Genomic DNA, 23,017 nt, shown 5'->3' with positions numbered 1-23,017 from the left:
AAATCTGGTGGAAATTGTTTTAGACTAGGTAGAATAATCTTGAAAATATACAGATTATATCATTTATTATAGATAATGTTTTGCAAAAGCAGCCAAGCTATAACAAAATAGTCCCTTGTTTGTTTGTTTAAACATGGAGATTTCTGTGCATTCATTTCCTCAGTATGCCTATGTTTTGTGACAGGGTCTTCCAGGTCCCTTGGGTCCTCCAGGTCCTGCAGGTCCCACTGGAGAAAAGGTAATGTCCTAAGTTGGTACTTTGTGGACTGAGGATCTTGAGGTCTGGATACTGGCTCTTTCTCATAACGTTCTCTCTTTTATAAAATATGGTAGTTGGGTTACATCATCTCAGAGTTGTCCTTCGTTATCTGCCCCCGATACAGTGCCCAATATCCTACACTTTATCATGTTTTGCTACCGCTTTAGACAATAACCATCTAAAATTTTCTTTCTAGGGTGAACCTGGCCCTCGAGGTTTAGTTGGCCCTCCTGGCTCCCGTGGCAATCCTGTAAGTGAGGGTACTTGGATCTTCTTTAGTATGAGATTGAGCAGTAAACAATCCATTATTGTGTTTTGATATTGGTATAAAATCACACTCATTGGATTAGGTTATTTATAACAATGGTTTTCAATGTCTGCTTTTCTCATTAAACTTAAAAAAATTATCTGTGTATTATTTCTATACAATCTATTAAGTCTAGGTAAGCAGCTCATTTACTAAATAATTAAGAAACTTCTTTGAGACTTCAGACCTTGGAAATTTTGTTCTATGACCCTTATCTCTATATCACCCTGAAGAGTCTTCCTCAAGCAATATGTCTAATTTCTCTATCTGTATATTTCAAGACACTACAAATTTATATAATTGTATCTTTAAATACTATTCCTGTTTAGAATAATGTGTGAAGGCTACTGTAATCTTTGTCTTCTCCTAGGGTTCTCGTGGTGAAAATGGTCCAACTGGGGCTGTTGGTTTTGCTGGACCCCAGGTATAATTTTCAAATATCTCTAATTTACAATGAACACTCCTTTTGTTCCTTAAACAATGGGTTTAACTAATTATCATTGTCATATTTTGAAGGTATATTAAAGATTCTGGAAAGTTTACAGTTTTCTAGGCAATATTCTCATTTTAAACATTTTTTCTTAGACAGCCACAAAAATGGATGAACTTGCATGATTTTGAATTGTATGCTTATTTGTTATACTAAAATGTGGTGGGATGACATTTTTTCAGACTATCTTCAAAGATCTCATCAGGGCGTTTTTTTTCTTCTATGCTTTAATACTGATTATACAGCTCTATTTTATAGCAAATCATTAAATGATATGTTAGTAATAATTACTGTGAAGTAATTTGTCTATAAGTGTCATAATCATTGCTTGTTTATACAATTGGCATAGGGCCCTGATGGGCAGCCTGGAGTAAAAGGTGAACCTGGAGAGCCGGGACAGAAGGGAGATGCTGGCTCTCCTGGACCACAAGGTCTTGCAGGATCCCCAGGCCCTCATGTAAGTTTAAAAAAAGGACACAACTTGCGTCCAGTGCCCAAGTTTAGACCTTGTGTTTAGGCCATTTTGCTTTACTACAATGATCTTTTGTTTCTTTCTTTCTATTTAGGGTCCTAATGGTGTTCCCGGACTGAAAGGTGGTCGAGGAACTCAGGGTCCGCCTGTGAGTTGGTTTGAAGCTCTGGGAATTGCATACAGTTAGTCACAGATATCTAGTACTTCACAGACACTTTAAAGTTAATCTCAAGCTGTAACAACAAATTTTCACTTGTATAACTATACTATAGTGGAAAGGGCTCTTCAGCTAGATGGAGATCTGGATTAAAATTAGTTTTATGATCTTGGAGACCCAGCTGCCTGATGTGTAACATAAATAAAATATTACCTGTGGAAGAGGTAATGAATAATGTGGAAACACTTTATATAATTCTGTTATATAAAATATTAATGGAATTCTAGCCCTAGCCTTGAATGTACTTGTATATGTTTGAGAGAAATGGAAAGTAGACAGAGAAAAATAGCATCCTTCCTACCAATTAATCCAGATCCATTCTCAAAAACATAGGATACAAGAAAAAAATGCATTGGTCACAAGAAAAGGAATATAAAGGCCTATATCCCTATGAAAAAAATAAATCCCAGGAAGTGTGTGTAACTGATTGTTATTTTACTATTGCTTATATGGTATTATATTTTTAGGGTGCTACAGGATTTCCTGGTTCTGCTGGAAGAGTTGGACCTCCAGGCCCTGCTGTAAGTCAATTCAGTAATTCAAATAATTGAGAGTGGAGTAAGTACACATACACACATAAAAATATACAAAAACACATGTGTATGTACATATTATGTAGATATGCGCACATAAATTTAATTGAGTTATTTATTCTTTTATTTAATCCCTTAATGATGTGTTACCCCATGTTAACAACTCTCATCCCAATAATTCATCCTGGTATGTTGTCAACACAAATTCATCTTTAATCATCCAATATTTCTTGGAGTAGCTTATTTACAAGTCCTTTTTAGCTCCAATGTTTGACTATTATTCTATTTGGGTACTAAATACTAACAATATTGTCTGATGATAATCATTTCCTTCAGTTAGTAAGCACCTATGAAACTTTGTTCAATAAATGTTATTCTTTCATTATAAGACCAGATCAGACAGAATAAAATGTTATATATTTATTGTTGGAGCAGAGCCTTAAGAAGTTTGAAAATTCAAATTAATTTCAGCACACTTTTAATAATGACTCAAAGGCAATTGTCTGCAAATAATTCAGCTTTTCTCCTGGGGAATGAATCTGCAGCTGTGTTTTGTTTAATTTTTTTAAGTCCACTGAATGATTGATTATCTAACAGAAAAAAATGGACCTTTGAGGCTTAAGATTCTGCCTTTGAGGTAGAGACCATCGCCTCCAGTCCTCTATGTGGCTTCCACTTTGCCCTCCTGGGTTTCTTTCTATGTTATGCTAGGGAGCTCCCGGACCTGCGGGGCCCTTAGGGGAACCTGGGAAGGAGGGACCTCCAGGCCTTCGTGGGGACCCTGGCTCTCATGGACGAGTGGGAGATCGAGGACCAGCTGGCCCCCCTGGTGGCCCAGGAGACAAAGGGGACCCAGGAGAAGATGGGCAACCTGTAAGTTTGGCATCTTTGTTCAGACTACCTCTAATTGAGATATTTACAAATAGAAATCCATAATAATCACTGCCACAAAGAAACTGTTTATACATTATCCCGGGCACGTTCATAAATCCATTAAGTGCATTATGCCCCATAGGTTTTTAATTTACAATTCTCGGCTCTAGACAAGAGTATATGTATGGACATAAAAATATAACAGCACTGGATATGGTGTTCAAAAGCTAAAAAAGAAAACACTCTTTTAAAAATTTGTACATTATGAAGAAAATTTTTAAAAAGCATGTTATTTTATTTAATATCTTAATGCCTCTGAACATGAATCTGTTTAGATAGATCACTATTTTTTCTTTATTTTTAAAAGTTTTGTTTTTTAAAAAGAGAAAAAATGCTTGCCTGAGTAGTTACTTCTTTTATTCCATCAATATTCACATTAATCGCCAAGTTCCTTTCCAACTAATGAGCCATTTTCACCTTTAAATGATGTTAGAGGTTCTGTGTGGATTACCAATTATGACTACTCATGTATAGTATGATTTTAGAAAATGGAGAACATTTCTCATACCGAAAACCTGTAAGCTGTGATCTATTAGAAAGTTTTGCATATAGTTTTGCCCTGGAGAATTTCTAATTATAGTTTATCCTTAAACTTAGGGTCCAGATGGTCCCCCTGGTCCAGCTGGAACGACTGGGCAAAGAGGAATTGTTGGCATGCCTGGGCAGCGTGGAGAGCGAGGCATGCCCGGCCTGCCAGGCCCAGCGGTGAGTAGTTGTATTGGTCAATTTCATCTGATTATGTGCAATATAATTTGTGAAGAGAGCATTTGTCATGGTTCTTTTTTTGCTTAATAGATTTAAAGTCTTCTTTAGACACAAATTCTGAGTATCTTAAAAGCCTTTTGACTTTAAATGTCAAATTCTTTGCTTAAGTACGTTACACAGACTTTGAAAAATATATTTATTTAACCTTGGAAGTAGAGAAGTAGACAAATAAGGATATGGATTTTGGTGACTCTAAATCTTCCTTCAAAGATGAAAAACATCCACGGAGCTAGAGAAGGAGGATAATCTCCCAGTGAGTAGATAGCCTCTTTTTAAATAAACATGCCTAACAAAAACATCCATATTTCACAGTTCAGAGGGTAATTTTTCATAAACCATTAAAGGGAAGAAGTAATTGAGATAAAGTCACAGTGGAGTTGAAAGTGGGGTGAACCATAAAGAACTCTGAAAGTAATCTCCTGGCCCCTGGAGGGGGCTGAGAATCTTACATTCCCTTGCGGAGGGATAAAAGTTTGACTCCCTATTAGCTTTGAGGAGACTAAATTTTTTACATGCTTGACAGAAAAAAAATGATGTTTTCATATGGAATGTAAAAAGAGAGATATATTTCTGGGACCTTGGAGTGAGGGGACATGTGAGTTAAGATTGAAACCAGCAAACCGGGAGTCAAGGAATATCTTATTCTTATCAGAAGTGAACCAAGAAACCCAAGTGAAATGCCCCAATAGGGAGACTGAAGTGCCAAGATATAGAAATAAAGTGAGCAGACAAAGCAGAAGTGAATAGGGTGAGCATGCCTTTCTAGTGATGCAGATTCCAGAAGGGCAGTCAGAATTGACCATAGTACACCGATTAGAACCCAAAATGCACACCTGAGTGTGTGGCAAAGGACACTTTTTAGTCCCTTTGATATATCAGGATGGTGTGATAACAAGTGGGCATGGTGCTAAGAAGGCACTACAGTGACATGGATGTTGTGGGATAATGGACGATTATGACCATAGTAGGAGGGACTGAGGGGCCATTGGAATAAACATAGCCTTTATGTGAACTGGCATTCTTAAATTTCTTCAGAAGTCGTTGACAAATTTCTGCTTTTATTTCAGGGCACACCAGGAAAAGTAGGACCAACGGGTGCCCCAGGAGATAAAGGTCCACCTGGGCCCGTGGGCCCCCCAGGCTCCAACGGCCCTGTGGGGGAACCTGGCCCTGAAGTGAGTACTGGAGTGAAATAACTCTCCTCTCCTTTTCTGGGTGTCATAGGGACAACTTTTTATTTAGAATCAGTTAAGAAATTTAGAAATTGACTGTACATTTGGCCTGAAGGAAGTTTCTTAGTGACATTTGATGTACTCTGCTTTCCTAGAGCATTGACTAAATGATGACGTAAAGAAAATGTAATCAGATTGCTGTCTGTGTGCTGACCTTCATCTAGTCTGGAAACCAGTATTTTAGTTGGTTTAGATTGTTGCCAAATTGTTTTGAAGGTGAAAGGATGTGTCCATTTATCTTTCCCTTGTTATTATTTCATTCTGTAATGGCATATTGGTCAAAATTGCCAAGTTTTATGGTGATAGGATTAATGTAACTATTACCGCTTGTGAAGAGGGCAAAGTAAATAGAGATCACTTTACTCAAATATCACTATGAAGTAAAATCATGAACGTCATGTTTCCTAAGGCTCTTTTGAGAGGACTTTAGTTTTTGAAAGGTGATTTGAGAACTTATAGTTTGAATCTCCCCTGTGCAGTGCTTTAATGAGTAAATCACTAGTTAATCTCACATTTTCTTGAAAGAAACAATCAATGCCTTTCAGAGCTATTTCTGATAAAATGGTGAAAACATAGTTATAAAAAAAAAATCAAAATAAAGTAAGAGGAGAAGACTATATGTTTTTAAAAAGTAATTTAATATCATCTAAACGTAGTTATTTTATTTCAAAGCTTTAAAGGATATTATTTGGATAAACTTAAGTAAAAGTGAGAAAAACCATTCCCTGGTAATACAAAGAAAACATAAAATACCAAAATGTAATTGTTGTCTATTTATTTCAAGGAATTTGAGGATTTTTTCCCCCTCTTTTAAAATAAAAAATGGAAATGAAGAATTTGGATTAAGTACGAGAAGCCTGCCAGGAGGAATGCCTGGGGGCCACCACGTAGGGGAGCTTCTCCATCTGGTGGTGCCTCATCTGGGCCCACCATTAAAGAGGTTGATTCAGCCAAGCTGAGCATAGAGTTAGCATCGTTCCACACAAAACTCTGAAGGATTCAAATTTGCAGTAAATTCCATGGCAGTTTTAAAGTTGGGTTGCTATAGTAAATAACTGGGCATTCTTAATACTTGAAGGTGGCATATGTGCATGGGGAAAGGAAATCACATGGCCCTTTATGAGACTGTATTGTAAGTGGAAAATGCAATGTCTTAAATAAAACTTTGTTTTAAATTGGCACACACAAAACAAAAGTAAGAATGTGTGAATAATTTTACAAGAAGTTCAAAGTAATAGAAAAGATGACAGACTTTCTTCTACTGAAATTTCCATAAATGTTAATTTATACTTTATAGAAGAGAGATGGAAAACGTGCTGTAATATTTCTGGCAATTGGAATGAGATTATTTTTGTTACTCAGTTAATTCGTTTTTCAAATATGGTTCTTTATAGGGTCCAGCTGGTAATGATGGTACTCCAGGACGGGATGGTGCTGTGGGAGAACGTGTAAGGACAATTTCACTTGTTAAAAAATCTAGAGTAACGCAAATTTGAAATCTTTGTAATACTAAACAATAAAAAACTACACTTTCTTCTCATAGCTTCAATGCAGCCCTGATTTTTCCTGTAGTAGCAACCTTTTTTGTAGTGTCATAATTGGTAGCTCTTGTTGAAATGAGATTTGAATTCAGATCAAAGTGAGATGGCATTTTTTAACAGTAGGCAATCCATATTTGGTGCAACGTGAAGGCTTTGGATGAGGACACATCCAAAGGAAGTAGTCTAAATTTCAAACTCGCTCACAAAAGTGTGGAAGCAGAAATAGAGCTGTGTGACATTTAAATTTCTCTACCTTCCTCCTAAGGTGAATGCCCCATGAGGAAAAAACCATGCTTTCTAAGTATTATATATTCTGTGATATGCTTTCAAATTAGATATGTGCTGAACTGAAGATATCTCCGACTTTATCTGAAGCTCCAGGCCCTTTGAGCAGTCACACAGTTGTCTCAGACTACACATTAGTCCCTGGAAGACAAAAATAGCCCCTGTTCTAACATCTATTATGATGCAACATTGCTTTAAGATCTCGTCATGTAGCAGAACGAACTTGGAAGCCAGACAGACCTAGATTGGAATCTTGGTTCCTTGAGTAACCAGCTATGTCATCTTGAACAAATTTTCTGAACCTGAGTTTTCAAATACTGTAAATATGATTAATACCTATATCATTGAGCATTTGTGTTTTAAAAAACATGTTTAAAGTATCTACTAGGCACTCAAAGAAAGGGGAAGAAAGAGTTTTGAGGAATCTTGGGGTAAAGCCAGGGAATGCACATTCTCTTGGTGTCCGAGTTTTCTCTTGGTCAGCATATATTGTCTAGTGTGGTAGCCTTCGAAGATTTTGCTGACATACTTCCTGATATAATTTTGAAAATCTATGAACCTCTATGCACATTTAAGTTGCCATCACATTTTATTTTAATCATAAGTTTAAATAGTTGCAAAGGAGGTAATTCTTGGGAAATTTTAACTGTATATGTGCTTTCAATATATTTTTTTCAAAATCTTGGAGTTGCTAATTTAGCTTATTCAATGTATTTATGTTTCTGTTCCCTAACTTAACTGCCAGAGTTTATTCTGGTTGCCAAACTAATCAGTCAAATAAGACAATTTACGTCAAAAAAAAGGTCTGACCCCATTTTTGAAGTCAAATACTTTTGTTAATACGTGTTCATATAACAATAATCTCACCTCTGGCTTCTTGAGGACACAAATCAGATTTGAAGCCTTGTCCTCATTGGATCACCTGGATAAAATAAAGAGCAGCTTCTTCCTTTCCAAATACCTCTCTGCTTTATACGCAAGTGAACTTTGCATTCTGGAAAAGTCCCTTAGTTTGGTGCCCAGAGGGGTTTACTCCTTGGGGCATTGCACCATAATGAGATTGCAGATGGTGTGTTGTCTGTGATTATTAAGGAGGAAGTGGGAAAGGATGCTCCATGTCAGTTTTCTGAAAGAAGACATATGGAGTTGAAAATGTGGGAAGTGGTTTCCTTAAAACTTTCCCTCTTTTAACCCTCTGTGGAAAGCCCTTGTTTATCCCAAGTGTACAGATACCCCAGTTTGAAGACTGCTGGTCTAAGAAACATGCTAAATTCTGGAGATGGCCACTCCTGTACTCCAGCAGCCCTACTATGGGAGTAGTAGGGCCACAGTTAGGGGAGGAATGAGACCTGAAATTGGGGAGAAACAATCTTTTTCTTTTCAGTTTGATTTATTAATAAGTAAATATAAGTAAAATAATAAATAAGTAAGTTTTTAAAAAGGTACTATTTTTCTTATCATGAATAGCATGAGTGTATAGAATACTGTTGTTTTAGAATAAATATTAAAAGAGTAATATCATGGTTATTCTTGCCAGGGTGATCGCGGAGACCCTGGGCCTGCAGGTCTGCCGGGCTCTCAGGGGGCCCCTGGAACTCCTGGCCCCGTAGGCGCTCCAGGAGATGCGGGACAGAGAGGAGATCCGGTAAGGAGAGTCAGTTTCATACTGACAGTTATAAACATCACCATGCTGTATAATGAGCTACAAATACACACGCATGCAATCATACATGTGCACATGATTAAGGACTCCAAAGAGTGAGAAACAATCGATTATGAGTTAAATATTTTTTAGTCTTAAAGGAAAACACTTGATTTCTAATAGTTCTTCAAAAATCCTGATACTTTGACTTTCATCATCTAAAAGTGTTGTCATTTATAGGAAATGTAATGAGTATGCATCATATTAAATTTAAGTAAGTAATGTCTTACCGTAATGAACTAAGGTGATCTTCATTTAGTGAAGTCAATTAATAAAGTTGATTATAGAAGTGTCATTGCAGTTACAGTGAGCACATTCTTTTTCCTAGGGACATTAGCCTGATTGTAATCAATTAGCTAGAGGATACACACAGATAGACACAAACATATATAAGTATCCAACTACAAACACCTATTATTTGAATCTTACATCTATATACTATATGTACTTTTTTACATACCAGTTTTTGTGAAAACTTCTTCCAGGGTTCTCGGGGTCCTATAGGACCACCTGGTCGAGCTGGGAAACGTGGCTTACCCGTAAGTTCTCTGTTTTTCTTTAAAAGTGTATGTCTTCTTACATAAAATATACTCCCAAATAACAAGTACAATTTAAGATTTATAAATGAAAATTACCAAGTTCCTCAAGCTTTGGACAAAAATATTAATTTGAAATAATACCCAAGAGCTCATATTTGTTTGTATAATTTTCACATAACGTCTCTGAATTTGACTATGAATTTTTTTAATAACCAATGAAGACTTTTAGAGTGACAATTTTCTTCTACAATAACAAGAATAATAGTGTCTTTCTTTCAGAGATTTTCTAAAAATCACATAGGAAAATTGGGTTGAAAGCTCTTTGTAAACTTGAAAAGTACTATTCAAATGTTATGTTTTATTTTCAACTAGACTGCCCTGTCCATGTTCTGATCATTTTGCTATTTGCACTTGCTTCCAGGTTAATGATTATCATACAGATGTCTTACTGTGAATGAATCATCTCTTATGTGCAGTCTAATGGGTCCTGTTCCATCCAAACCCATTATATACATCAATATCTATGTTCATGAAGAATAATTATAGCCTTAAAATCATGGCCTCTTATTATATCATATTTCTCAGCTTTGATTTGAGCTTGACTGGAGAAGATTTCTTAATTACCCAGCATGTCAAGTGAATGGTTCTTTAACCGATTACAAAGCAATACGGGTTTGTTTTCCATGATTAAATGAATTTTAGTTAATAATTTAAGGAGGTGCTTTCTGGTTTAGTTTATTTTCAATTATGAAATTTTGGGGCATCCAAAAAGTAAAAGAAATTTCTTTAACATTATGAAAACGTTATAAAATCAGGCTGATTTTAGTATTTAAATTTACATTGTTATATAAAATATGTAAAGGTTACTGAGATCTAGTCTTTTTTTTGTTATAAAAAGATACCCATACTGTTTGACAATTAGGATATCCAAATTAGAAATAAAAAGAACCAAACAAAATAAGAACAAAACACTGATAAGGGAAAAATTAACCTGAGAACCAGTCTATTTGATAATCTCTCCCATTCTCTAAAGTCAGATTGATTGTTTCAATTGTTTCAGGAAAACTCTAAAGAAACAGAATTTGCCCCTATAGTGGGTGACCCTGTTGCCACTTGTCAGTTTATTTTGAACCACTGGACGCCTCGAGCTGCTTTTATTCCCCAAGACTTTAAAAAAAAAAGAAGCCTGAGGCTGATCAGATTGATCAGATAATTTTCACCTCTTCTCTTGGTGGAACTTCTATCCCACAATAAGGTTCTTAACTATTGCTTTTTCTTTAGTTTCTCAGGGTTTGGACTGACGGATTTAGGTACAGATATTGCAGATATGAGAATAACATACAGTTTCTTTCTGTTTTCTTTAGAGGGGAGTGACTTGATGACATTCGTCTTTTATTTACTCAAACAAGTTTTTGTCAATTTCTTATTTTCTCCCCAGTTTTATTGAGGTATAATTGACATATAACACTGTACTAGTTTAAGATGTACATCATAATGATTTGATATGTGTATACACTGTGAAATGATTACCACAATAAGTTTAATTAACTAATATCCATCATCTCACATATGTTGCAGATTTTATTTTCTTGTAGTAAGACCTTTTAAGATCCACTCTCTTAGCAACTTTCAGATATGACCGATTTCTTAATATGGTCCCAGCTGTCATATCTAATTAGTTTATCTGCATATGCAAATTTAATAAACATTTCATTCTTAGAGGTAACATAATAAGAATTCATGTTTTAATTTAAAAGAATCTACATGTGGTGGCAATATTTTTGTATAACTATATCAGCTAAATATGTGAATTATAGTCTTTGGAAAATGTTTTCAGATGGGCTAGATTGAACCTAAAAATACCTCATTTTAGTATGAATGTAGGATAAACATTAAAAAAAATGAATCTTGAGCCAGTCCTGATGGTCTAGTGGTTAAAGTCTGGCACTCTCACTGCTTTGGCAGCACACCATCCATCCGTCGGTAGCCATGCTACGGCAGCGGCTCTCATAGAAGAACTAGAAGGACTTACAACTATGATATGCAACCATGCACTGGGGCTTTGGGCAGGAAAAAAAAAGATCTTTAGGAAAGCATTATTGTTATTATATATCTTATGTTCTTAGTGATCACCTTCATTCTTGAGAAAAATAGAATTCCTATGTCTAATTCCTAGGTCTAATGCTATTTAGGTAAGTAAATATGTTAGTTCATATAAAATACAGTATTCTAAATTATAGTACATACAATTTTAAAAGTAAAATTGTAGTCTGAACAGCAAATGTCCATGCCATGACCCTATTTTTAGGGACCCCAAGGACCTCGTGGTGACAAAGGTGATCATGGAGACCGAGGTGACCGAGGTCAGAAGGGTCACAGAGGCTTCACTGGTCTTCAAGGTCTTCCTGGACCTCCTGTAAGTTATTCCTTTAAATATTGTTTGCCCTCCATGTGAAGATACACAGGTATCTTGTCATGAACATTTATTTGTCTATAAAATGAAATGAATGGACTCTTTGTACTTCATTTTCATTTCAAAGAATATCTTATGGGGACCTGCCTGGTGGCATAGTGGTTAAGTTCTGATGCTCCACTTTGGTGGCCCAGGATTTGCGGGTTCAGATCCCAGGCATGGACCTACACACTACTTATCAGGTCATGCTGTGGTGGTGTCCCACATACGAAATAGGAGAAGATTGGCACAGATGTTAGTTCAGCAACTATCTTCCTTAAGCAAAAAGAGGAAGATTGGCAAAAAAAGAAAAAAGAATATGTTGATGAATAATTAATTACCAAGCTGTCCAATATAATTGCCCATATATTAACTGTAATTTTGTAGGGAAGAAATAAAGCAAAATAATATATGCGCCATGACTCCTATAGTTGTCTTTAGTATTGGCCAACTCATGTAGACATTGTAGAATTGATGACTTTATTGTGCTGCCAAAGTCAATGACAGCACATTTTAAAGTGCTGAGAATGGCAAAATGTAGGATGTAAATATTTTGGCAACTTTCTAATTTTTTTCCTGCTTAGGGTCCAAATGGTGAACAAGGCAGCGCTGGAATCCCTGGACCATTTGGCCCAAGAGTAAGTAACAAAACTTAGTAAGCTGTAGACCTAAATAATTGTGCTTTTGGTGACACGCTGCTAGTGCTTGAGTATCATTTTTATGATATTGAAGCTGGAGTCGACACAGGTTCTCTGAAGCTGGCAGCAAACGTATGAGACAAACCATCAGCAATTACCTTTCAGTAGAAATAACCTGAAATATGACATATTACTCTATGGGCCCACATTAAAATCTAGAGTGGATATACTCATCTGTTAGTTCATTTTCTTACTCTGTGTTCATTGAAATTTCTATTAAACTTGCACTCTTTGAGATGATATAACAGGACTTACCATGAAGTGGAGACAGATTTTGAAGCTGGATGTATGTTTTCCTTTAAGTAATTGTGATACTTCCCTTAGAAGTAGTTTGCATAAGGCTAATTCAGAAGCAAATCATAAAATGAAACTAATATTTGAAGCTTTGAGAAATTCTACATTAATATTAATGCTGCCTTTAATAGGTCATTTATGTCATTAGACAATTGACATACATAATTATTTAGGAAAATCATTAGAAAGAATTTCTGCTCTGTGTAAATACAGTGTAAATAAATCATACATGACATTGAGACCATTACTATTAAAATTACTAAGATTTGGGGCAGGCCCGGTGGTGTAGTGCTTAAGTTCGCATGCTCTGCTTCAGCGGCCCAGGGTTCGCATGTTCGGATCCCAGACATGAACCTAGTACCGCTCATCAGGCCATGCTGTGGTAGCATCCCACATAAAAGAGAGGAAGATTGGCATGGATATTAGCTCAGTGACAATCTTCCTCAAGCAAAAAGAGGAAGATTGGCAACAGATCTTAGCTCAGGGCCAATTTTTCTCACACACAAAAAATTAAAAATTATTAGGATGTGATGAGATTCTGAGGTATAAGCACACATATTTAACTTATATCAAACACTCTAACTTCTGTCATTTTCTTACTCCTGGTTAATTGAATTTCTAATTAAGTTTATAATACATAAGATTTGATGAAACAACTCCTGCCAGTAAAGTAGATGACTAGTCTATTAAAGTTTTTAACTGATAACAATCTTTTACCATGCATGAATGATGGGGAATTGATGTCTGATGAAATAGTAAACGTTAGGAAGTGCCAGAACTCCATTTATTAGTCATTAGGAAAACAAATCTGAGAAATCATTATGATGGCTCCATAAAGAAATAGTTCCATAGTTCCATAGTTCTTTGAGGAGACAAAGGCGTTGTAAAAGTTTTCTTCATAGACTCTAAAATGCAGTCTTTGTCTCTTGCAGGGTCCTCCAGGCCCAGTTGGTCCTTCAGGTAAAGAAGGAAACCCTGGGCCACTCGGGCCTATCGGGCCTCCTGGTGTGCGGGGCAGTATCGGAGAAGCAGGACCTGAGGTAAAATCACGGGGATTTGCTATTGGTTCTCGTAGCTTGGATTCTATCCAAGGAATGGCTGTGCAGCCTGGTGGACAAGAGATTTAGGAACGCTCAAAGCAAACCTAAAAGTCATACATGAGCTTGACTATATAAGTAACTATTTCAAATATTTTAATACATACTATTCCGATCATATAAAATCTGAGTCTAAGCTATCTAGGCCTTGATTCATGTGGTGCCCATAAGAGCAAATATGACTTGTATTTATAGTTATGATTGTATTTATAATTAAAGCTATGAAAACGTCGCTTTGCTTTAAATGGCAATGTACTAAATGTGAGATCTGATGAATCTACTCATTCATGAAAGTGCTGGAAAGTGAAGAGTATGAAATTAAAGTTTTTCTCCATTGAAAATAATACTCAGGAAGGATTTGAACCAAAACTTTTCCTGAAAATTCCAAAAGTATCAACGTGAAGATTGTGTAAAGCTATACATCGCATTAGACTCTGGCTCCCCAGATCTTTGGGAAACAGCTTCATTTACCTGCCATGCACACGTGCTCACGTGTGTGTGTGTTTCTGTGTGTGTGTGTGTGCATGTATCTGAGATTAGGCATCTGGTATTTCTTCCTCTTGGTCTTATTTATCCTTCCCTCTTTATTCTGTTTCTGCCCTTTACTGGCAATATCATTAAACCAAACATTGATTATTTGTTATATGGATTGGATAGGCTTAAATTGCCTATGATCAAGAGGAATATTTCCTATTTATTTATTTCTCTAACTGTGAGTGAAAAGCAACTACAGAATTGGAATACCTCTGACTTATGTGACTCTTGATTGACTTTATTTTGTGCTTCAGTGGTCCTTGATAGAAAAAAAAATCTCTTCCCCTGAGATTGGCATAAACGAATATGTGGAATCATGATATGACCTTAAAGGAAAAAACCAGATTTAATAGTCTTTTGGGAGCGAGGCAATGTTGGCACTGAAGGTTGAAGCAACTTGTCCAGAGCAATATAACAGTGGTGGAGCCAGTATGAGAACTCCAGCCTCTGACTCCCAGTACTGTGCTCCCCACATGAGGTGTGGACTAGACATCTCTTCAGGTTGGCGTCTGATTCTCGCAAGTTGCTGAGTTCTTCCCTGGGAAAATTCAGAAGCAAATTAATAAGGAGGATGCCCCTCCTAGCCTCTGCCACTTTTTGTGCTTTTCCCCTATCACTCCAATAGTTCTTGGTGGCAGAAAAGTAAGAAAGCTCTTTATTTTTGTTAATAAAAAGGCTAAAGAGAACTTTCTTCAATTTTGATTAGTAAAGAGAATTTTGATCTGCACACTAATTAATGCACATAAAAGTACTTCCTGTGCTTCACCCTTATTTAGAAATAGGGAAAAGTTGTCTTGTCGGTGTTTCTTGTGGGTATTTCCTTGGTATTGATGTGAGGTCTTATAGAACTCGCACCACAATTCCTCTGCATCTCCTCCTTCAGCTTCTGTCCGTAAGTCCTTTTTAAAACATTTTAGTTGTGCATTACATAAAATAGTTTGGAAATGGGCATACATATCTACATATTCTTAACATCAAATACGTTGCATCTTCAGGGTGAACATCAGAGCAAATATTTTATGCTTTTATTTTTCTCTCAGATGCTGACTTGTAGATATGGTGCCTGGAAAAACAGTTAGGCATCATTTCTCATGCTTGAAATGTTACAGGTTGACAGGCCAGAAGCATCTAGTTAAAAAAGGGTGTGATTCACAGATCTCTTGGTGTCATCAACCTTAGGTGTTGCATTGTAACTCCCTATGGACCGAATTCCATCAGTGCCTTTGTACCCAATAGCAAAACAAAAACCAAAAACATGTGTTAACTGTATTTCCAATTTTTTAAAATTAGGGTCCTCCTGGTGAGCCTGGTCCCCCTGGCCCTCCGGGTCCTCCTGGCCACCTTACAGCTGCTCTTGGGGATATCATGGGGCACTACGATGAGAGCATGCCAGATCCACTTCCAGAGTTTACTGAAGATCAGGCGGCTCCTGATGACAAAAACAAAACTGACCCAGGGGTCCATGCTACCTTGAAGTCACTCAGTAGTCAGATTGAAACCATGCGTAGCCCTGATGGCTCTAGAAAGCACCCAGCCCGGACTTGTGATGACTTGAAGCTTTGCCATTCCGCCAAGCAGAGTGGTGAGTTGACAGCTGCCCACTTGAGCAAAGTCCATTGTTTCTGATTGTGTTATTCTCGACTACCTTCCAAAATATTTTATTGACTCTCTACTTAGTGATGGACGCAAGAGATAAAATGGAAAAGATGTCACACAGTTTATGGTTTAGTGACGGGGATAGTCAATGACATGAAAAATGATAGGGTGAGATGATAGTTACTAGAATAGAGGATATATCCTATTAATGATCCAATTTCATGATGATCATTCCATTTCCACCCAGAAGTCTTAAAATATTGATAATTTTGTGATGATATCAATGTAGAAAATACTTGCTTAGGCAAGGTTAAACATATTTATTTACCTACATGACTCCTCAAGGATTTAATAGGCTAACGTATATTGTTGGATCATCAAGAGTAGAATAAAGTATGCATTATTTTCTAAATTTATGTGAATTTGAAATTCCTTTTATGTAGTTTAATGTTCTTTGAATCCTACTTTAGGAATCTCTGCTGGCAGGATTATGTTATAGTGATGTTCTGAAGTACTTTGGAATTAAATAGTCTTTCTGCTCTAGTTGAATAAACCATGCCTAACGTTTGCATTGCTCTATCATGTTGATTAATCTAATAAGACTTGGAGAAGAGGGATCCTAGGCCATAGGGATGAGCTATGAAACACTTAAAAGCGTCAGTTAACTGTGAAATGACATGGACAGGGATAGCTAACGTTATCTTTGAAGAATAGGCAATTTGATTCTCAACTCTATATTTTACGTTTCACCACTGTCCCTTCATTTCATTTAGAATTTAGTTTTTCATACATTTTATACATATATATATATATATAGGTATAATATACATATACACACAAACATATACATAGAGATATATACACAAATATATTTTTTTGTGTATTTTTTGACTATATGTCTGGCATCAAGCACTGATTTGGTATAGCCTATTTCAAGAATCTCTTATATATGAGATCAATTTTAAATAAGGCCAGTGAGATAATTTATAGCATTCTAATTGCAGTTCAGTTCATTTACTTACTTTATTCATAGCTTTGACAATGCGTTATTTTATTACATGCCAATGATAATGTGCTTTAAAATATTGGTTTTGTAAATTTAATGGGAACACATCCATTTTGGCAAAGCCACTTAATCACTGTGGATTCTTTTTGGTATAGTTTTATCATCTATAAAATGGAGATAATGATATTTCCATCACATGAATTTTTGGAGCCTTAAGTACGTGGTTTGTCAAAGTGCCTTAGGACAGTGCCTGGCATGTTGAAAGGACCCAATGCATAACAGTTACTTTTTCCTTAGCTGCAGAGTATTTCTTATCTGGGATACTCTCTTTTGAAAAAGTCCTTAATCAATGGGTTCATATTTTCAAACCCTCTGTTAATCATACTCATGTTTGAAATTCTCTTTATTTAGCAAATATTTTTATTTTGGAAAATAGGTGAGTATTGGATTGATCCTAACCAGGGATCTGCTGAAGATGCAATCAAAGTTTACTGCAACATGGAAACAGGAGAAACATGTATTTCAGCAAACCCTTCCAGTGTACCACGTAAAACCTGGTGGGCCAGCAAATCTCCTGACCATAAGCCTGTGTGGTATGGCCTTGACATGAATAGAGGATCTCAGGTAATTGAAAGTGATTACTTAAAATTGTGTTCTTGGCTTTTCACTATTTATTGTATTTTAGTATTTATTGAGGACTATACTATTATTTTTGGACTGGGTTTATTTTACCGTGTTTATTTTGAAGTGATATATTCTCATTATTTACAATTGCAATATCATTGCATGAACAAAGTTTTACTATGAATTAAATTAACATAAATTTTGAATTATAATTTTCCTATTGTTGGAATGGAGAAAAGTAATTATTTTTAATACTAGTTCCTTTAATGTACGTGTCACTGACTGTGGAGTATACTCGAAGGAGTCTTATTGCAGTTCAAAGACTTGGATTATATTTAGCGTTAGGTGACTTAGGTGACTCGTACCCAAATCTCTTACTGACTTTCGGACCTTAGGAAGTCACTTAACCTTTCAGAGTCTCAATTTTGCCATTTTAAAGTGAAAGTAATAATATTTATCTCATATTTTGTGTGAATAAAAGATACTTAACACAGCGTGTAGTACATGGTAAGTTGTAAATAAATATTAGATAGTTACCACAATAGTATTTTTAATAATTGAATCCTTTTTTAAACTTTGTAATACTTTTTCAACTTAAGGCATTTTATAATTATATGAATTCTATTCATATTTTTCGGAGTCCAGTCTCCTCCATGTTTCTTTCGTGGTCCAGTACTTAGATCCTCAGCCAGCCTTGCCACTTCCTGCTGCAATATAATATTTCATTCCGGATCTGTTTATGGCAGCCTCTGAAAGTTTCTTCTCACCTCTGTTCTTGAGCTTTCCTCAGAACTCATGTTCATAGTAAACATAATGTGAGGACGTTGTGGGTGTGTGCAGGATATACTTGAATCTATCATTATTTGATGAGCGGGAAATTTTCAAATTTAAATATATCTAATTGAAATGTAATTTACTTAATATTATGTAAAAAGCTCAAATCAGAGCATTGAAAGTAAAGCTCAAAGTAAAGGATGAGTAGAAAAGAGCCTGTAGGAAATTATTTTTGATTATTTGTTTTTGTTAGCTAATGGAAAATTTGTAGTTCATGTTTCCTACAAGATTTTATACCAATAGTTAAGTCCTAATTCTTATTGCAATTTTCAATAAAAACAATGAGTTATTTTTGATATGTGATTGAACATCCAAGCCAATGCTCAAATAAAGAACTTTTTCTAAAAACTAATATTCAAATTTTTTTAAACAAAGAAGAAAATTTTAAAATACTTAAACTTCCTCTGGTGAGCTATAATTATCATTGGTTTCATCACCTCAAACCCTTGTTTGGGGTAGTAAGGCCAGAGGCTCTTGTGAATATTTGTAGAAATTTTAAGATGTGTATACATATATGTATATACACACACATATAGGTAGACTATCTTGTTGTATGAAAGAATAAAAGTAATCCTCTTCAAAATTGATTTGCCTAAAATCAACACACACACACACACACACACACACACATATAGTACTATGAAACCCATTAGTATTGCATATAACAGAGAGTCTTTTTGTTTTTCTAGTTTGTTTATGGAGACCACCAGTCACCTAATGCAGCCATTACTCAAATGACCTTCTTGCGCCTTTTATCGAAAGAAGCCTCCCAGAACATTACTTACATCTGTAAAAACAGTGTAGGATACATGGATGATCAAGCTAAGAACCTGAAGAAAGCTGTGGTTCTCAAAGGATCGAATGACTTAGAAATCAAAGCAGAGGGAAACGTTAGATTCAGATATATAGTTCTTCAAGATACTTGCTCTGTAAGTACTTTTGATCTATATTGATCTGGTTGAAGAAAAAAATGATTTCTTTGAAAAATACTGTCATGGCGCTAGAGGTGGGGACAATTTTACCCTGTATATAAGCACAGCAGTTTGTTTACAACTGTTCTTTAGGGTAAATTTGAATATACATGAAGCACACTAAAGATGTTATACAAAACAATAAAGAAATGACTGGATCCTTGGGATCTGATCCAGCTCTTCTGCAAACTTACTTAGGTTCTTCTGCAAGTTATTTAATTTATTTAATCTAAATTCCATGCTTAAAATTCCTTGATTCTAAAACATACAATCAATCTGAGATAACTGATATTTTTCACTTATTTGTATGGCTCTCCACTTGCATATATAGAAAAAAAGGGAAAATATTAAATGATGAATTATAGTTTTCTTTGTGAAGAGCAAAAGGGCTTTCATAATTACGTTGCTAGTGACAATTTGGGAAGCTGCAAAAGAACTAAGGGCGTTTCCTCAACTGAAAGCATGACAGAAATGCCTGCCCGGCACGCTCACGCCTCACTTTATATGGGCAATACTCTTACTTTTAAGTAGTGCTCTAAAAATCATTGCTTTTACATTATAAAAATTGGCTTAGAAGTTGCAGTCTAACATCTTTGGAATAATTTGTACATACTGTTAACCCATTGCACCATTTAATTCCAGAAACGAAATGGAAATGTGGGCAAGACCATCTTTGAATATAGAACACAGAATGTGGCACGCTTGCCCATCGTAGATCTTGCCCCTGTCGATGTTGGCAGCACAGACCAGGAATTTGGCATTGAAATTGGGCCAGTTTGTTTTGTGTAAAGCAAGCCAAGATACAACGACAATGAGCGCCACCCCCACCATCAACGACCACCACCGTTCACAAGAACTTTGACTGTTTGAAGCTGATCCTGAGACTCTTGAAGTAATGGCTGATCCTGCATCAGCATTGTATATATGGTCTTAAGTGCCTGGCCTCCTTATCCTTCAGAATATTTATTTTACTTACAATCCTCAAGTTTTAATTGATTTAAAATATTTTTCAATACAGCAGTTTAGGTTTAAGACGACCAATGACAGTGACCACCTTTAAAAAAAAGTAAACTGATTAAATAAATAAATCTCCGTTTTCTTCAATTTATTTCAATGTAATGACAAAGTTGCTTAGTATTTATGAGAAAATTCTTCTTCCTGGCAGGTAGCTTAAAGAGTGGGGTATGTAAAACCATAGCACATGTTTATTTCACTTGGCTGCAGTTTGAAAAATAGAAAGTAGTGCCCTTCTGTGACCTCTGATTCCCAGATTATCAATTAAAAATGAAATCAAAGTGTTTACTCTTGTGATTGAAACCCGCCTGCATGTCTTGATGTTGTAAAACTATCATAGAGACTTTTTAAAGAGAACTTTGAAAAAAGTATCAGTTTCTCACTGTCTTAAATGGAATTTTTAAATAATATATATTCAGTGGAATTTCTGGAAAACAAAGCAATCTTAAATTTTTGTCAAGGATGGTAAGTTTAGACTTTTTCATTCAAATTTAAAGGTCCTTTTCCCTCTTGACTCAATCTATCAATATAGGTAGAAGTTACATGAGTATGCCATTGAAATCATTTGCACTTTCTTATTTAAGAAGACATTGAATGCAAAATAATTTACACATACAACTTCATAAATACATGTCCAGGACCCAAGGTTGAGAGTCTTCCACATGTACAATCTCATCATCCTCAAGCCTATAATGAAGAAAAAGATTTAGAAACTGAGTTGTGGAGCTGACTCTAATCAAATGTGAGGATTGGAATTAGAACATTTGGCCTTTGAATTCTCTTAGGAAAAATGACCCAACATTTCTTAGCATGAGCTACCTCGTCTCTAGAAGCTGGGATGGACTTACTGTTCTTGTTTATATTTTAGATGCTAAAAGGTGCTATGCTTCTGTTGTTATTCCAAGACTGGAGATAGGCAGGGCTAAAATGTATTATTATTTTTTTTCCTTTAACGATGGTGCTAAAATTCCTTCTATAAAATTCTTTAAAATAAAAAATAAAGATGGTTTCATCAATACCATTTGTGAAAACGTAACTGTTAGACTTCCTGTTTCTGAAAGAAGGAGCATTGTTCCAGTGCCTTTTCACTGTTCATCTGTCATTCTGTATCTGGGATGTTTTGTAATACTTGCATGTTTCTTAGATCAGAACATGTAGGTCCCCTTGTGTCTCAAGTTTTTTTTTTCTTCCTTAATTGCATTTGTTGGCTCCATTTTTATTTTTTCTTTAAGAATAAACAGCTGGGACCATCCCAAAGGACAAGCCATGCACACAACTTTAGTCATGTATCTCTGCAAAGCATCGAATTAAATGCACGCTTTTGTCATGTCAATGGTTTTCGTTTTGTGGAATTCCTTTGAACATATTAGACCCATTTCATTTCCAATAGTGAAAAGTAAGACGTTGTAGTATTCTTTGTTTGCCATTTGTTTACAAGATAAAACAGCAAATACCTTCCATCGTGTATATGCTGGCTTATAAATGAAATTCAATTTGCAACATCACTCACAAAGGCAACATGACACCAGTTATCAATGTCTATGCCCTTAACAATCTCAGGGTAGTATTATTGATAAAAAGAGAAAAGCAACTGATTTTTCATGGTTGAATAAACTGTGATGATAAAACATTTTTCTCTAAGTGTATCACATATGAATTTAGCCTAAATGTTTTCAGTTTTCATTTCTTTTCTTTTTGGTGAGGACGATTGGCCCTGAGCTGAGATATTTTGCCAATCTTCCTCTTTTTGCTTGAGAAAGATTGTCACTGAGCTAACATCTGTGGCAATCTTCCTCTATTTTGTATGTGAGACACTGCCACAGCTTGGCCTAACAAGCGGTGCTGAGTCTGTGCCCAGGATGCGAACCTGCGAACCCCAGGCCACTGAAGTGGATGGCACCAACTTAACCACTATGCCATGGGGCTGGGCCCACAGAGTTTTATTTTCAACATTTATTTCATAGCATTGTTTTTCCCCAAACTGATTATTATTTGAGATCTACGTCTTGAATTTGAATATTTATATACCTAAGGACACTTGTGAGTTTTGTTTGTATTAAAAGTTCCTTCAAGTCCAACCTATACAGGTTATCTGAGTTTAGATAGATGTGGTGATGCTTTTAAGTCAAAAACACTAATAATCTCCGACTATAGAAATACCAGTTCTTATTTGGAGCTCAAGAATGTTACAAGTGAAACGCTGCCGCAGACAATTCCAAAGACCCTCAAATTTCTTGCTGAGTTCTGGATTTATAAGTTCCATTAGACTAGTGGACTTCTTTACCTTCATGTCCAACAGATACCTCAAACTCTACGTAATCAGAAGTGATATAATCTATGACTGGAGAGGATGGTGACATTAATTTATCATTAATTAATTAATTTATTTTATTAAGATTATGATAGTTTACAACCTTGTGAAATTTCAGTTGTACATTATTGTTAGTCGTGTTGTAGGTACACCACTTCACCCTTTGTGCCCTCCCCCCACTCCCCCTTTCCCCTGGTAACTACCGATCAGTTCTCTTTGTCTATATGTTAACTTCCACCTATGAATGGAGTCATACAGAGTTCGTCTTTCTCTGTCTGGCTTATTTCACTTAACATAATATCCTCAAGGTC

General features: G+C 35.8%; 1 protein-coding gene across 8 annotated transcripts in view; it reads left to right on the top strand.

Annotated features, from left to right (window-relative positions):
- The window catches only part of COL5A2 (collagen type V alpha 2 chain), a 401,042-nt gene extending 379,314 nt beyond the window's left edge, over nt 1-21,728 (top strand). For all 8 annotated transcript variants that reach the window (XM_070580408.1, XM_070580403.1, XM_070580406.1 and 5 more), the window contains 19 exons: nt 185-238; nt 456-509; nt 937-990; nt 1,406-1,513; nt 1,623-1,676; nt 2,213-2,266; nt 2,990-3,151; nt 3,809-3,916; nt 5,044-5,151; nt 6,603-6,656; nt 8,572-8,679; nt 9,222-9,275; nt 11,584-11,691; nt 12,312-12,365; nt 13,652-13,759; nt 15,641-15,932; nt 17,389-17,576; nt 19,100-19,339; nt 20,024-21,728. In XM_070580408.1, the coding sequence (XP_070436509.1) occupies nt 185-238; nt 456-509; nt 937-990; nt 1,406-1,513; nt 1,623-1,676; nt 2,213-2,266; nt 2,990-3,151; nt 3,809-3,916; nt 5,044-5,151; nt 6,603-6,656; nt 8,572-8,679; nt 9,222-9,275; nt 11,584-11,691; nt 12,312-12,365; nt 13,652-13,759; nt 15,641-15,932; nt 17,389-17,576; nt 19,100-19,339; nt 20,024-20,170 (2,109 nt within the window). In that variant the 3' untranslated portion in view covers nt 20,171-21,728. The remainder of the gene's footprint in view (nt 1-184; nt 239-455; nt 510-936; nt 991-1,405; nt 1,514-1,622; nt 1,677-2,212; nt 2,267-2,989; nt 3,152-3,808; nt 3,917-5,043; nt 5,152-6,602; nt 6,657-8,571; nt 8,680-9,221; nt 9,276-11,583; nt 11,692-12,311; nt 12,366-13,651; nt 13,760-15,640; nt 15,933-17,388; nt 17,577-19,099; nt 19,340-20,023) is intronic.
- The last annotated feature ends 1,289 nt before the right edge of the window (nt 21,729-23,017 follow it).

Source organism: Equus przewalskii, chromosome 17, assembly GCF_037783145.1.
Source record: "Equus przewalskii isolate Varuska chromosome 17, EquPr2, whole genome shotgun sequence".
Taxonomy (NCBI): Eukaryota; Metazoa; Chordata; class Mammalia; order Perissodactyla; family Equidae; genus Equus; species Equus przewalskii.
Note: the sequence above shows the minus strand (reverse complement) of the source record. Positions and strands in the feature narration are given on the sequence as shown.